The following is a 15173-nucleotide window of genomic DNA, read 5'->3' as shown; positions in this document are numbered from 1 at the left end:
ATCAAATCCCAAGAATGTGTATGCGAATTGTAAAGACTTGTGACATCATTTTTCCATCATTTATAAATTTCAGATTCAAATCACGTGATAATCTTTAGATGACACGGGTAGAAAATGAGCTGGTTTATATGAAGGTAGAAATTATGAAATGGATCAATTTTAGAAAATAACCAAACACATTTTATTATTCATTATTTTAAATGATTCACTTAAATTCTTTATATCATTGAACAATTAAAATATTCTACATTTTGAAATGTGCACAGGGGTTTCCATACTAGAGGAGCCTTCATTTCAGGAATGTATATTTTGTACATTGATTTAGTAGTTGATCCAGTCAACACATTTTTATTGAATTTTGGGCTCATCCTTTTATTAGACCCTGAGAATACAGGGCAATTTTGCCCGAGTTATTATTCTTAGTCTTTGAAACACTGGGGGAGAGAGTATTTTTTCTTTGTTCACTTGAGATTGTATTGGGAATTTTTGCATAATCATTTTTTATGTTGTATTCTACCGTGAAAATTGGTTTTTCTATACTTTGATTTCTTTCATTTTCACATTCAGGTTAGTGTCAATGAAAGAATACAAATATAATTTTTAAATGGACTATACAATGATTCTATGTGGCGTTCTATGTGGCATTCACAACAGCAAATATATTTATATTTCTCACTTCACTTTTCCTACAAGGTAAAAGTGGTCTGATTTTTCATCTTAATTTATGGGAACAAAAAGAAAACAAATGTAGGTCTAAATGTGATAAACATGTAAGAGGAGAAATACCTTATGTAAATGACAAGTAAATGGGTACAGCAAACCAACATGGCACATGTATACCTATGTAACAAATTTGCACGTTGAGCACATTTACCCTAGAACTTAAAGTATAGTAAAAAAAAAAAAAAAAAAATGACCAGAAGGGAACTTAGAAAATATCTTGAGACAGATGAAAATGAAAACACAACATACCAAAACATATGTGATGCAATGAAAACAGAGCTAGAGGGGAAAATGAAAGCTGTAAAAGCTTGTATTAAAAAAGAAGAAAGACCTCAAACGAATGAACTAACTTTACAAGTTAAGGAACTAGAAAAAGAAGGAATAAACACATAGCAAGGAAGAGGAAGAAAATAAGAAAGACTAAAGCAGACCCCAGGTCTTCATCCTTACTTCTCAGTCCTTGCAAGTCTGTTGATGAAGAGAAGGATTTCATGATTCCACTCTGACAACCTCAGCACAGTCACTGTATTTCTTCTCTTTCAGGTAGATTCTCTGGATTCCCATGTATTCCCTGGAAGAACCTCCTCAAGGCCAGTGTAGGGCCACAGTCACCCCCACAGATTCTTCCTTTCCTATTGCCTGCCCTAAGCAAGAGTCCAGGCATCCTAGCTACAGATGAAATCCAGTGTGGAGCTGGTCCAGGAGGGTCATGTTCCAGGCAGCAGAGGAGCGCTCTGTGGGGAAGACGCTGAAGCTCTGCTGAAGCATCTCATGGAGGACAGACACAGTCTGGGCCTTCTGCAAAAGACTGCCATCCACATCTCCAGGAGGAACCTGAAGTCTCTTCTGTCCTTGAGACACAAGAAAGTGGAGATTCTCTGCATTTGGCCCAGAAGTGCCAAGGTGTTCCTGCTAAGTAGGCCATGGTTCTGAGGCAGGTCAAAGCCCAGAGATCCAACAGGGCCATAGTGGCAAAGCAGCAGGGCCAACAGTAGAAGCAGTAGGACCACTGGGAAACGAGGGTGCTGCTGGCCTAGCTGAGCTGGGGTCTGGATGAACCTTGGACTCCAGGATCTCTCAAGGCATTCTTTTTATGCATGGCTTAGAGTTGGAAACAAATAGTTTTCAGGGTTGGCCAAGATGGCCACCTAGAAGCTGCTAGTGTGTGCCACTCTCATGGAGAGAAATGGAAGGGGCAAGTAAATACAGCACCTTCAACTGAAACATCCAGGTACACACATTGGGACTCAACAACTTGACCCATGGAGAACAGAGCAAAGCAAGGCAGGACGACTGCCCACCCAGGAGTGTCACAGAGCCAGGGGAGCCTCTCCTGCCCAGGGAAGTGGTAAGTCAGCAGCCCTGGGGACCCACGCTTCTCCCACAGATCTTTGCAATCCTCAGATCAGGAGATCTCCTAGTGAACCCACTCTACCAGAGCCTTCAGTCTGACATGCAGGGCTACGTAGGGTTTCAGCAGAGCAGCTGCTCAGGCATGCATGGGTACCCTGGAGCCTTAGATACCCAGGCTTCCCCACAAAAGAAGCTATAACTCCAGCCAAGCAGGACGCTAGACCCCTGTACATACCCCTAGGAAAGGGGTTTCATTCAGGGTGCTGGGCAGTGACAAGTGGCAGGCCCACCTTCCATGGCCTGTCTCAGGGTAAGACCCACTGGCTTGGGAATCCAGCCAGACACTGGTAGCAGCGTCACACCTCCCTGACATGGAGCTCCCAGCGGCAGGGTGTGGGCTGCTATCTTTGCTGTTTCACAGCCTTAGCTATTGGAGCCTTTGGGTTCTAGGGAGTCCAAGGCAGCTAGGGACTGGAGCAGTCACCCAGCACAGCCCAGCAGCTCTACAGAGAAACAGTCAGATTGCTTATTCACATCGATCCCAAATCCTGTTTCTTTTCTGTAGGTGGAATCTCCCCACTGGGGTCTCCAGTCACCTCTACCACTGTTTTCTAGCGGACCGCAGTTTCGAATATCCCTGGGATGGCGCTCCCAAAGGGAGGGGTATGTTGCCATTGTTGCTGTTTAGCAGCCTTAGCCATTCTTGCAAATGCCATTCTTCGTGCTGGCGGTGGTAGCAGACCCCCAGCACAGCACAGCTGCTCTACCAAAAAGTGGCCAGACTGTTTTTTCACCTGAGTCCCTGATACTGTTTCTCCTCAGTGGGTGGGATATCCCCACCGGGGTCTCCAGCCACCTCCTGCATGTATGTTGCAGGAGGCAACAGGTTGTACCTCTCTGGAACAGAGCTCCCAGGGGGAGGGGCAGGTCCCCATCTTCACTGTTTCATAGCCTTCACTGTTGATATCTTCAGGTACTGAAAAATGTGAAGTGACTATGGTCTGGATTGGACCCCCAGCATATTGCAGCAGCCCTATGGAAAAGTGGCCAGATTGTGTGTTATGTTGGTCCATGATCCCCTCTCTCCTCACTGGGTGGGTCTGCCAGGCTTGGGTCTGCAGCCACCAGCTGGGGCTATTGAGCCAATGGCAGCTCTGCAACTCCCTGGAACAGAGCTCCCAGTGAGAAGGGTGGGTTGCCATCTTTGCTTTCTCACAGCTCTTGCCCTTGCTGTCTCCAGGCTCTGGGGAGTCTGTAGGGAACAGTGGCTGGTCCAGATCCCCAATACAGAGCATCTGCCTCACAGAAGAGTGGTCATACTGTTCTCCATACAGTTCCTGGTTGTCACCTCTCCTCTGTGGGCAGATCCACCTGACCAGAGACTGCAGCACAGGCACCCTTCCCCTGCCTCATCTCCTCAATCAGGCAGTCCAGCATTTCTCAAAGGAAGAAATCCTACAGTCAACCCACAGCCCATCCACCACTACTGTTGCGGTGGGACAGCCCCAGCAGTCCTCTGGCTGGGGAAGGAACAAAGGGCTTAGTCACTACACTCTCACCTCCAGCACACCATAGCTACCCTACGAAGAGGAGTCCAGCCCTTCTTCCCTGAGAATCTGCTTCCCTATTCTTCAGGAGGCAGGGCCCCCAGCCCATGACTGCAAAACAGTCACCCTACCCATAGCTGAGCATATCCACTGGTAGTTGCCTGGAGTTTCCCTGGGGAGAGGCTCCCAGAGCCATCCTTCCTCTGCCACTGCCACAGCAGCAGTTTTATCCCTGCTGCCTTGGGTCTGGGGAAGAGACAAAGAGTCTGAAGCTCTTTGTTTACGAGCTTGCAGCACGCCACTGTCACATGAACTTACAGCACACTGCAGTTACCATATGGTGAGAACAGTCTCTCCTCCTGGTAAGATTGCCACCTTCTGTTACCCAAAAAGTGAAGCCCCAAGCTTACACCAGTAGTGCAGCCACCGAACCCCTCTGGCTAAACACTGCCATTAACATGGCTTCACATTTCTTGGAGGTGGAGACGCCAGGGGCAACAGAAAGCCTGTCTACCACTGCCTCTGCAGTGGTACTACCCCAGCTACCTTGGAACTACTGAAGGAGCAGAGACCTCAAGTACCTTATCCATACCTCCAACAAGCTGCCGTCAACCCAAGAGAGGAGGCCAGTCTGTCTGCCATTGGTCAATCACCCACACCTCACATCACCAGGCAGGGAACCCCTGGCTTGGGCCCACAGGACACACTCCCATCCCACGCTGATTGCACTGAGTGACTGCTGACCTGCTTCTCTGTGGTGGAGCCCCCAGGAGACAAGCAAAAGACCCTCAGTTACAACTACTACTAAGGTCCCTTCCTTCGATGCCTCCAAGTTGGGGAGAAAACATTAACCCTGAGATCACCCCAGAGCTGTCGTGGGCAGCCTGGGAGTGCCAAGATAGAAGCTAGAGTCAGCACTCAAGTGGGAGAGGAGCCCAAACTTTCAAAGCATTGAGATGGAGCACGTCTGCAACTGTGAGGAAATGTAGGGGAGCCCCATGACTGAGCAAGAGCCTGACAACTGACCACTGCACCTAAGAGTCACCTACTAGGTCATGCCCAAAGCTTCAACACTAAAAAAATCTCACTAACACACCCTTATTCAACCAAAGACATGTCAGCTACAAATAGAGACCCTGCACAAAGCTGCAGCCCTGTGAACACAGCCAGAAAATAAGTCTATTTATTGATTGAACTCAAGCTACACTCCCATATGCAGAGATGAGAAAGAACCAATGCAAGAACTACAGTAACTCAAATGGACAGAGCATCTTATGTCCTCCAAATAATCACACTAGTTATCCAACAAGGGTTCTTAACCAAAATGAGTTAGCTAAAATGACAGAAATATAATCCAGAATAGGGATAGAAAGGAATTCCACTGAGATTCAGGAAAACGGTAAAACCTAAACCAAGGAAACTAAGAATCACAATCAAAAGAGAGAAGAGTTGACAGCCAAATAGCCAGTATGAAAAAGAACCTAATGGAGCTAGTAGATGTACACACTCCAAGAATTTCTCAATGCAATCACAAGTATTAACAGCAGAATAGACCAAGATGAGGACAGAATCTCAGGACTTGAAGACTGGCTCTCTGAAATAAGACAATCAGGCAAAAATAAAGAAAAAAGAATGAAGAGCAATGAACAAAACCTCCAAGAAATAGGGGACTCTATAATAAAGAGGCCAAATCTAGGAATCACTTGCATCCTTAAAAGAGACAGGGAGAAAACAAACAACTTGGAAAATATATTTCAGGATATAGTCTATGAAAACTTCCACAATCTTGATAGGGAGACCACAAATCAAATTCCCTTGAAGTTCTACACCCAGATTGACCGGCTGTTCTAATTCCTAGTCTAGCACAATCCATAGAGGAAGGGATAAGTTTGGAGGCCCCGGGGAGGCTGGGCAGGCTGGAGGAAAGGGACATATGCAGACCCTTTCTCCTTCCCCATAGCTGTCCATTGCCCCGAGAGGACATGTCATTCCTGAAGCTGGGAGTATTTTCTCTGTCTAAGACACAAAAGTTAAGGAAATGGGCTAATTCCAGTACCGTGATAGTTCTTTCTTGGGAAGAGCCTCTTTTTAGCTATGAAGATAAATCTCCTGCCAGGAGGCCTACTTCTGCGTTCACAGCCTGCTCTCCACAGACTTGGCTGCTGTCTTGGTGCACTTTGACCAGTTGGTGGCTCTCTTTCCCTGTAAATCTTGTAATAGTCTCAAAGTAAAATGGAACCTGCCTTTTATTTCCTTTTTTGCTAAGCTACTGTTATGTCATTGCAACAGCGACATTCCATCTTTTACAGAAATATTCATCATAAGAAAGGAAAAAGAGTATTTTATAAAAAGAGCTTCTGAAAAACGTAGAACTTTCACTGACCTTCTGCTTTAATTTGTGATTTTGTGCTCTTAAGGGGAAAGTGATGGGTAAAACCCACAAGAGAATTGAAAACAGCTGTATGAAGAGGCAGTGCAGGCTAATGATGAGTGAAGAAGAGAGCACAGTGCGCATTTCTAGAGGAAGAGGTAGGAAACTAATGTGATATGGGAGTGAAAAAATGGGATACAGAAAACCAGGGAGGAGGGGGAAAAGTGTGTCAGCTCTCGGAACCAGCAAAGATGTATATTTTACTTAAGTTTAGGAGAGTAACTTCATATGGGAGTGTACTCTAGGATTCTGAGAGCCAGGAAACAAATGTTCCAGGTGCCAGAATCAGTTAACCATCAACACGTGTATTCTGCACTTCAATCTAGATGCTGCTCCTCTGTCAGGTATTTATACAAGCCACCATTTCCTGACTGAGTGTAAGTAGGACTTTGAAATGAGGTGAGACAATTTTTCAGCCTCTCTAGAATTCATGATAGAATTCTGTTTTTTTAGGCTGCCAAAAAAATATATATGCAACCAGAATGGAATTTCAATGTAAAATAAGTTATTGTTATTTATACCGGATGTGTAAATTTTGTGGGATTTCCTTAATAATTATTAATCTCCTTTTTTCCTCATTTATACACAACCATCTCCTGCTCTCTGAATTTCCTTGGTTCATGTTGTATTTTCAGCTGATTTTGACCAACTTGCTCTCTCTTTCTTTCTTTTTTTTTTTTTTTTTTTTTGATTTTGCTTTAAGTTCTGGAATACATGTGCGGAACGTGTAGATTTGTTACATAGGTATACGTGTGCCATGGTGGTTTGCTGCACCTATCAACTTGTCATCTAGGTTTTAAGCACAATTTTTAAAAATCCGATCTATCATTGATGGGCATTTGGGTTGGTTTTGTGTCTTTGCTATTGTAAATAGGGCTGCAGTAAACATACACGTGCATGTATTTTCATAATAGAATGACTTATATTCCTTCGGGTATTACTCAGGAATGGGATTGCTGGGTCAAATGCTATTTCTGGTTGTAGATCCTTGATGAATTGCCACACTGTCTTCCACAATGGTTGAACTAATTTACATTCCCACCAACAGTGTAAAAGCTTTCTTGTTTTTCCACTGCTTCACCAGCATCTGTTGTTTCCTGACTTTTAAATAATCACCATTTTGAGGGGCATGAGATGGTATCTCATTGGTGTTTTGATTTTCCTTTCTCTAATGATCAGTGATGTTGAGCTTTTTTCATCTTTATGGGCCACATAAATGTCTCCTTTTGAGAAATGTCTGTTCATGTTTTGCCACTTTTTGATGTTTTTTTTTTTTCTAAATTTGTTTAAGTTCTTTTTACATTCTGGATATTAGACCTCTGTCAATTGGGTAGACTGCAAAAATTTTCTCCCGTTCTGTAGGTTGCCTGTTCGCTGTGATGATTGATAATTTCATTTGCTGTGCAGAAGCTCTTTAATTAGATGCCATTTGTCAATTTTAGCTGTAGATGCAGTTGCTTTTGGCAATTTCATCATAAAATCTTTGCCCGTGCTTATGTCCTGAATGCTATTGCCTATGTTTTCTTCTAGGGTTTTTATGGTTTTGGGTTTCACATTTAAGTCTTATATCCGTCTTGAGTTAATTTTTGTATAAGATGTAAGGAAGGGTCCAGTTTCAGTTTTCTGCATATGGCTATCCAGTTTTCCCAGCACCATTTATTAAATAGGGAATCCTTTCCCTATTCCTAAAGTATTGAGAAAGAGATTCTCTTTTCCAGTTTCCAATTTTATTTTATGAAAGAAATGTGTCAGTTTTTACTGACATTTAACAGAGTATTAATCAAAATAATGATCAATTACTATTGTAAATAATTTTACATTTTATGCTTTAAATATATAAAATATTAAATGTATTAATATGATTTTTCAGTGTATCACATTTATGAAATTTATTCATTGACATGTATTTTCAAAAAGGAAACACTATGCAGATAAAAGATAATCCACATTTTTGGCGGGTCCAACTTATTACTTCCCTCCATTGCAAAGGCAGATCTTTCACAATTTTCTGTATGTGTTATCCTGATTTTTCTTTTCTCATTGATTCTTCTACCTACCCCAATATGGCTTCTGCTGATTAATTCTATCAATCCAGCTCTCAGTAAGCTCTGCATTGCCGTCTATTTTCTTCCTGTAGTGCTCAGTTCTAATTCACATTTTCCATAAGTCTACTGATTCTTTTTCTAAGCATGTTTGTTTTCTAAATACACTTTTATCATCATTCCCTCTTCTCCTTGTAATGTTGAGGTATTCCACCTCTGTTTTCTTTGTGTCTCTTCTGTTCCCACACTTTAATGGTGGAAGGTCCTCAGAATCCAGTTTGAGTCTTTTTTCCCTCTCCACTTCCTCCCCACATGACAGCCTTCATTTTTGGCCTTTCTATTGCCAGTTATGAACTTCCAGATGTCGTATTCCTTGGAAACTGCAAACTCATATATCTGACTGGCAATGTACATTTTCAATTACATGTTTGAAAGTCAGTTTATCTCTACTTTTTTTTCCAGACATGTCTCAATCTACCTTGTGCTAAGAAGAATTCATTGTTTTTTTACTTTGTTACCATACAGCAGTTTGTATAACTGATATTAATTCAGCATTATTATTGTTTTTAGATTTCTTTCCTGACAAAAATCAAAGATACAAGAGAACAGGAGCTGTCTTTTTTATATTCATGTTTACATCCTTAAGGCAACATATAACCTGGTATAGAAAATGTATTTTTCTATTACTTGAATAAAATTATGATAGGTAACTTGATTAAATCATCTATTTTGAAATCAGATTGTGCAGTCAGGCTTGACATTTTATCTTAAAAAATAACCAAACACAAGAAATTGTGTATAGTAAAAATTTAATGAAAAAAGAAATTAATATATTGGCTACATATGAAGAACATATTTGTTACATTAACCACAATGTAAAGGTACTCATGATATTACATAAAAATAATTTAAATAATAAAAATAGTTAAATAAATAAATATTTAAATAAATAGATGAAAGGAGACATCAGCATGGTCATCTGTAAGGGACTAGTGCCTGCACAGGTAAACACGATGCTTCTTTACACTCCTGAAAACATTTGAAAATTTTGATTCAACTTGCGGTGGTTATAAGAGAAGTGAGTCTTTGAAATGGAAGAACTCATGAAAGTGTGAGATGATGTATTAGTCAATGAGAATCATTTCCATGATGAACCAGTTTTCAATCCTTCCTCCTTAATCTTTTTTGCAAGTTTGTTGAAAAAGAGAGGGATCTCATGATTTCTGCTCTGACAACCTCCCAGGCACAAGGGCTGTATTTCTTCTCCATCAGATAAAGAGTGATTCTTTGGAAGTATTTCTTCACAGCCAGGATAGAGTCCTCATTCATCAGGGGAGTCTCTTCCACCCCAACCTCCTGTATCACACAGGCTTCCAGGTCATTCATTTGCTGGAAAAGTTCAATGTAGAATTTTTCTAGGAGGGTCTCATCCCAAGCAGCAGATGAGTTCTTTGTGCTGAAGAGATTGAAGGTCTGCTGGATCATCTCATGGAGGACAGAGATGGCTTGAGCTTTCTGAAACTGGTTGCCATCAAATTCCTCCTGGGGAAATTCAAAGTCATGTCTGTCCTTCAGGCAGGAGAAAGGAGAGATTCTCCTCATTTGTGTCATAAGCATCAAAGTCCTCCTGTTATTCAGGCTGTGGGTTTGAGACAGATCACAGCCCAGAGAGCAGCTTGACTTGCAGCTGAGCACCACCAGGGCCATCATTAAAGCAAAGGGCAACGCCATTGGGAATCCCGAAGATGCTGCTGGGCTGGTTGATGAGGGGTAACACTGAACCTTGGGTTGTAGGTTTTCTGAAGACCTTGCTCTGTGCATAGGTCTTAAATAAGGAACATACTAGCTTCCATTTTCTGAACGTCTTCATGTTTTTTTCTACTTCTCTTTTGGCTTTCCTTTTTGTCCTGTCTACATGGGTGTAGAGCAGTTTCTCAACCACTTTTATTTTCAGTATTAGCTCATCTTTCCCTGCCCCATGGGCTTTTTAGAAATTTCTTTCTAATTCAAAGTCCCATTAAATTTTAATAACACAGACATACCATATATTTGTTGATACACTGTACATATCTATTTATAAGGAGTGCAAAGTTTAATCTTTTTATTCAACATAGTGTTAAGAATGACCAAATGGGCCAGGCCCGGTGGCTCACACTTGTAATTCCAGCACTTTGGGAGACCAAGGCAGATGGATCACGAGGTCAGCAGTTCAAGACCAGACTTGCCAACATGGTGAAACCCCGTCTCTACTAAAAATACAAAAATTAGTTGGGCATGGTGGCAGGTGCCTGTAATCCTAGCTACTCAGGTGGCTGGAGCAGGAGAATTGCTTGAACCCGGGAGGCAGTGGTTGCAGTGAGCCAAGATTGCAACATTGCACTCCAGCCTGGGTGACAGAGCGAGTCTCCATCTCAAAAAAAAAAAAAAAAAAGAAAGAAAGAAAGAAAAAAAGAAGACCAAATGAAATTTTTAAGCTAAAAGTTAATAGTTAAATTTAAAACCCATGGACATTTAACTCAATTTGTTTGTGTCTTTAAAATGATTTATTTACCTATATTAATTGTAATGTGTCCAATTCCATCAGCAAATTAACAAATTATAAAAACACATAATAATACCTAATATCATAAAATACTTAAAAATCATTCAAAACTGCTAAAGACTACTAAAATTTAATTTTTTAACATTTACTTTTAGTCTAACTTAATTTTCTGTCATGTTAGAAAATGTTTAACTTCACTAGCTGCTAGATATTCATCCAGATATTGCCTAGATTTTTTTCTCTTCAGTGCTTGACATAATTATTGATGTATTGAGCACCTTTAGTAGAATTAAATAATAAAATATAAAGTATTTTCATTTAATTCTGAAAGCCCACAACACAGTCAGAAATGCTAAGGATTAAACATAAGCAACATTCACAAGATGGCTAATGACAGCCCATATGTATACAGAGGCCACCTCAGATGTTATGACTTTGACGTCTAGTAAACCTTAGAAATTCCTCCAATCACAGCACCCATTTGACATAGGTTTGTAACGCTGATCTTATATACCTTGTGTGTATCTTCCATGAACTCAATGTCAGTACTTTTCATGTAATACACAAGATAACCCAGTGGAAAAAATAGTACTAAGGAATAAGGTTTTGTCAGATAGAGTTGAGTTTTAGAGTGCTACCAATCACCGAAATACCCAAGATTTGTCAACACACTCAAAAATAACTTTTACACTTTTGGGAGCAATATCATACTGAATGAGTATATGTAGTTAAGAAAAAGCCATTAATTTGATTAAACAAATTTTTGGCCCTAAAATTCAAATTTCCAAAGGACCTGCAGATGTTCCAATTCTAGTTGATTTTTATCAAACTAAAGGAAACCCTTTTTGTCCTAAATGTCCATAATGGGATGTAAATGTGATAACATAAATGTGTTGTACAATTGTTTCACATGCAGGACACCAGAAACCTTTATTTCTTATTTTCATTTTTATTGAAAACAAAGGTTGTCACTTTTTGCATCCTAAAGAACTGGGACAAAAGAAACCCCAAAACAAATGTATATCTAAATGTGATAAAAATGTAAAAAGGAAGCAATATATTAATGGGAAAAAAACAAGGACAAAAAGCAACTTACGTACATTCAGCCCAGCCAAGATGGAGATTAAGGAATGGAGAAGAACAGAAGCAGGAAAGTAGAACGGATGTAGATCAAAGGCAGCAAATGGGCATGGGCTAGAAGAAAAGTAATCATTCCTGATCAAGGGTGTGTTTTCTGCTTTGCTGAATACAGCCTTCACAGAGAGTCATGGGACACACACCAACCGCTAGAGTTTATACATAAAAAAGGCAAATTTTAAAGACTACAGTATATTATCCACATAATGGGTAAGTGTTATTTCCCAAGCTCTCCCTTAATGTATACATAAACTCAAGAGGTCAATGTTTTTCTTATCATGTCTCTTAGAAGAAAGAAGGGAATCGATAATTTCAAAGGACACTTCTCCCAACATAATAATGTGTGTGTTGTCAAATTTTTGGATTTTAGCCATTCTAATATGTATGTAGTGGTATCCCATTATGGTTTTAATGTGCAATTCCCTAATAATGTATGATGCTGAGCATATTTTCATATGTTATTTGCCATCTTTGTATCTAGTTTGATTAGGAGTATATTCAGATGTTTTGCCTAATTTCTAATTGGGTTGTTTGTTTTCTTATTGCTGAGTTTTCAGTATTCTTTGAATATATATATATATGTGTGTGTGTGTGTGTGTGTTTTAATTTTTAATTTTTGTGGGTATATAGTAGATGTATATATTTAAGGGGTACATGAGATATTTTGGTACAGGCATACAATGAGTAATAATTTCATCAGGGTAAATGGGGTACCCATCACCTGAAGCTTTTATCCTTCGTGTTACAAATAATCCAATTATACTCTTTTAGTTATTTTTAAATGTACAATAAATTATTGTTGACTATAGTCACAATGTTATGCTATCAAACTAGATCTTATTCGTTTCTATATAATGGTATTTTTGTATCCCTTAGCCTTTCCCTCTTTCCTCCTCCACTACCCTTCTCAGACTCTGGTTACTATCCTTCTACTCACTATCTCCATGAGTTAAATTGTTTTAATTTTTAGCTCCTACAAGTAAGTGAGAACATGCGAAGTTTGTCTTTCTATGCCTGGCTTATTTCACTTAACACAATGACTTCCAGTTCCATCCATGTTATTGCAAATGATAGGATATCATTTTTTAAATGTGTCAATTGTACTCCATTGTATATGTGTATGTATTATTTGTATATTTTGGATAACAGCCATTTGTCAGATGTCTTTGCAAATATATTCTCCCAGTATGTGGCTTTTCAAATTCTCATGACAGTGTCTTTTGCAAAGCAGGAGTTTTAATTGTAATAAAATCCAATGTATCATTTTTCTAAATGAATCATGCTTTTGGTATTTTATCTAAAGTTATCACCAAACACTAGGTCATCTAGATTTCCATGTTTTCAAAAGGACACATTTTTGAAAAACATATCTTCTTTTCTTACTAGGTATGACTCTTTCAGTTGGTGCCAATATTCGTAATGCAAATCCTAGTTATATTCAGGTATAATGGGTGTGGGAATTTCAATTACAAAACCAACATTATCTTCATCCTTTTCACAGTACCATCTCACCTCAGAATACTGAGGTTTCACGTCTCTAGTGACACCCTCTGTTCTGAAGTGACAAAGTGTAGCTTGATTAATATACATATAGCCATGTGTCCTGACCTCCAACTCTCCCTGACTCAACCCCCTTTGGTAGGGCATGGGTTACTTCTGTCAGTAAGATATTCCTTTATTGGGTAGTCTCAAGTGTCCCCAAAATAATCCCCCAACATTCTTCTCATTGCCTAAGCACTACCCCTATTTACCAAGTGTGAATATAACTGAGAAAGTAGCTAACTGAGAAAGTAGCGAGATGTAACCTTCTCTCCTCCTGACCCAGGTGTCAAATAGTCTGACAGTCTACACATGATTCCAGCAAACATTTTTTGTATTCCCATGCTCCCATTACCAGATATGCAATAAAGAATCTCAATTTATACCTCCACCCATGGCATTTATCATTAAATCTTGACCCACATACCCAACTGTCAATATGATTTCTGTACTTTCATGTTTTCCAGGCACCTTAGAAAGGAAATTTATTATTTTTTTCCAGCATGATTCATACCTAAAATTTTTGTTATATAAACATCATTGTCCTTTACTTCTTTCTGTAGTATTTCATATAAGTGAAATTAAGTAAATATTAGTACAGCTTTTATATTTCTTTCTCTGTAATAATTCAAGTTTCCACAAAGAAGGAAGTGTATTACCTTTATTCACCTGTGTTTCCTGACAGCAATTCCATAATATATCACTTTGCTGACAAATTTTTACATATGATATGAAGGGAATGAAAGAAAAAGTAAATGAATATTGTCATTCATTCTTCATTTGGGTTTAGAAAACCAGAATTTGGAATTTATTTTTAGAACAAAAAATCCAAAAAGTTTTCTTTACTAAAAATGTATTAAATAATACTTTTTTTAATCAAATGAAAAGTTGAACATGTATTACACACTTTAGTACAATGTAAAAGTGAATATCTATTATAGGAAATAGACAAATATTAGAAATATGACAAGTTGCAAGAGTAAGTATAAATAATATAGCAAAAATTTGTTCTAAGTAGGTGGGGGAAGTATTCAATTGCCATAATTTTAACTTTAGTAAGCAAATAATTTTTATTTTGAAAATTATAGATTTTATCGGTCAACTCTTACTTTCATTCTTCAATACTTAAAACTATTGAACACTTGCTTGATTTGACCTTTCTGAGCTGGCCACAGGGGTGTTAATAATGATGATAATGTTGTCTCTTGTTGGCAACAAATATGACAGAAACTAGGACTTTCAGTTGTTTATCCAGTTAGTGTTTTTCTTGGGGTTGTTTACCTGCATCTCTGCCTTACTCTGACAGTACAGGGCAAGTTAGGCTCCAGACTATTCTGTCAGGAAGAAATAGGCTTCTTTCCTTTATTGGTTTGTGGTTTTTTGTTTTAAATTTGCTTCTTTGCACATAGTGATTTTCTGGACAAGGTTTGACTTGCTGTTTCTGCATTACATTATAATTCATGATGAAGTAACAAAAATTAAGAGAAGTAAAAGTGAGGCAAACGGGCCACATTGTTTTTTTCTATAATTTCCATGATTTCATTTTTTTTCCTCATTTTCACTTTCCCAGAAAGCAAAACTTGATAGTAGTTTATGGTTTACAGAAAAGTACAATGTCATGAAAGTGGAAGAAGAGAAATGACTTTCTGATGACACAATCACCAAGTATAAATTAGCAAAATATAACGCAGCAAAATTGGAGACTGGGGTTCTGGCAGAGGGCACGAATGAAGGCCCATATTGAGGTACACAAAGGCAGGGAAATTGCTGCTTCTCCAAGAGGCTCAGAGAAGAGCAACTTCTGAAGCCATGAACTGCTCTCAGCTTTGCAAGACGAGCCACCTGACTTTTCTGTGAAT

At 39.2% G+C, this 15173-nt stretch overlaps 1 protein-coding gene and 1 pseudogene across 1 annotated transcript; both read right to left on the bottom strand.

Moving 5' to 3' along the window:
• Positions 1-1081: 1081 nt before the first annotated feature.
• Positions 1082-2751, bottom strand: LOC473192 (interferon omega-1-like; annotated as a pseudogene).
• Positions 2752-8894: 6143 nt separating this feature from the next.
• Positions 8895-9931, bottom strand: IFNA14 (interferon alpha 14). Its single transcript, XM_528563.5, has one exon. It carries the CDS (start codon positions 9915-9917, stop codon positions 9258-9260), a length of 660 nt encoding a protein of 219 aa, XP_528563.3. The 5' UTR covers positions 9918-9931; the 3' UTR covers positions 8895-9257.
• Between the last annotated feature and the right edge of the window lie 5242 nt (positions 9932-15173).

Source organism: Pan troglodytes, chromosome 11, assembly GCF_028858775.2.
Source record: "Pan troglodytes isolate AG18354 chromosome 11, NHGRI_mPanTro3-v2.0_pri, whole genome shotgun sequence".
Lineage (NCBI taxonomy): Eukaryota > Metazoa > Chordata > Mammalia > Primates > Hominidae > Pan > Pan troglodytes.
Note: the sequence above shows the minus strand (reverse complement) of the source record. Positions and strands in the feature narration are given on the sequence as shown.

Coding starts and splice junctions, on each gene's coding strand:
- IFNA14 (XM_528563.5), bottom strand. CDS start 9,917: ATGCACAGAGCAAGGTCTTCAGAAAACCTACAACCCAAGGTTCAGTGT.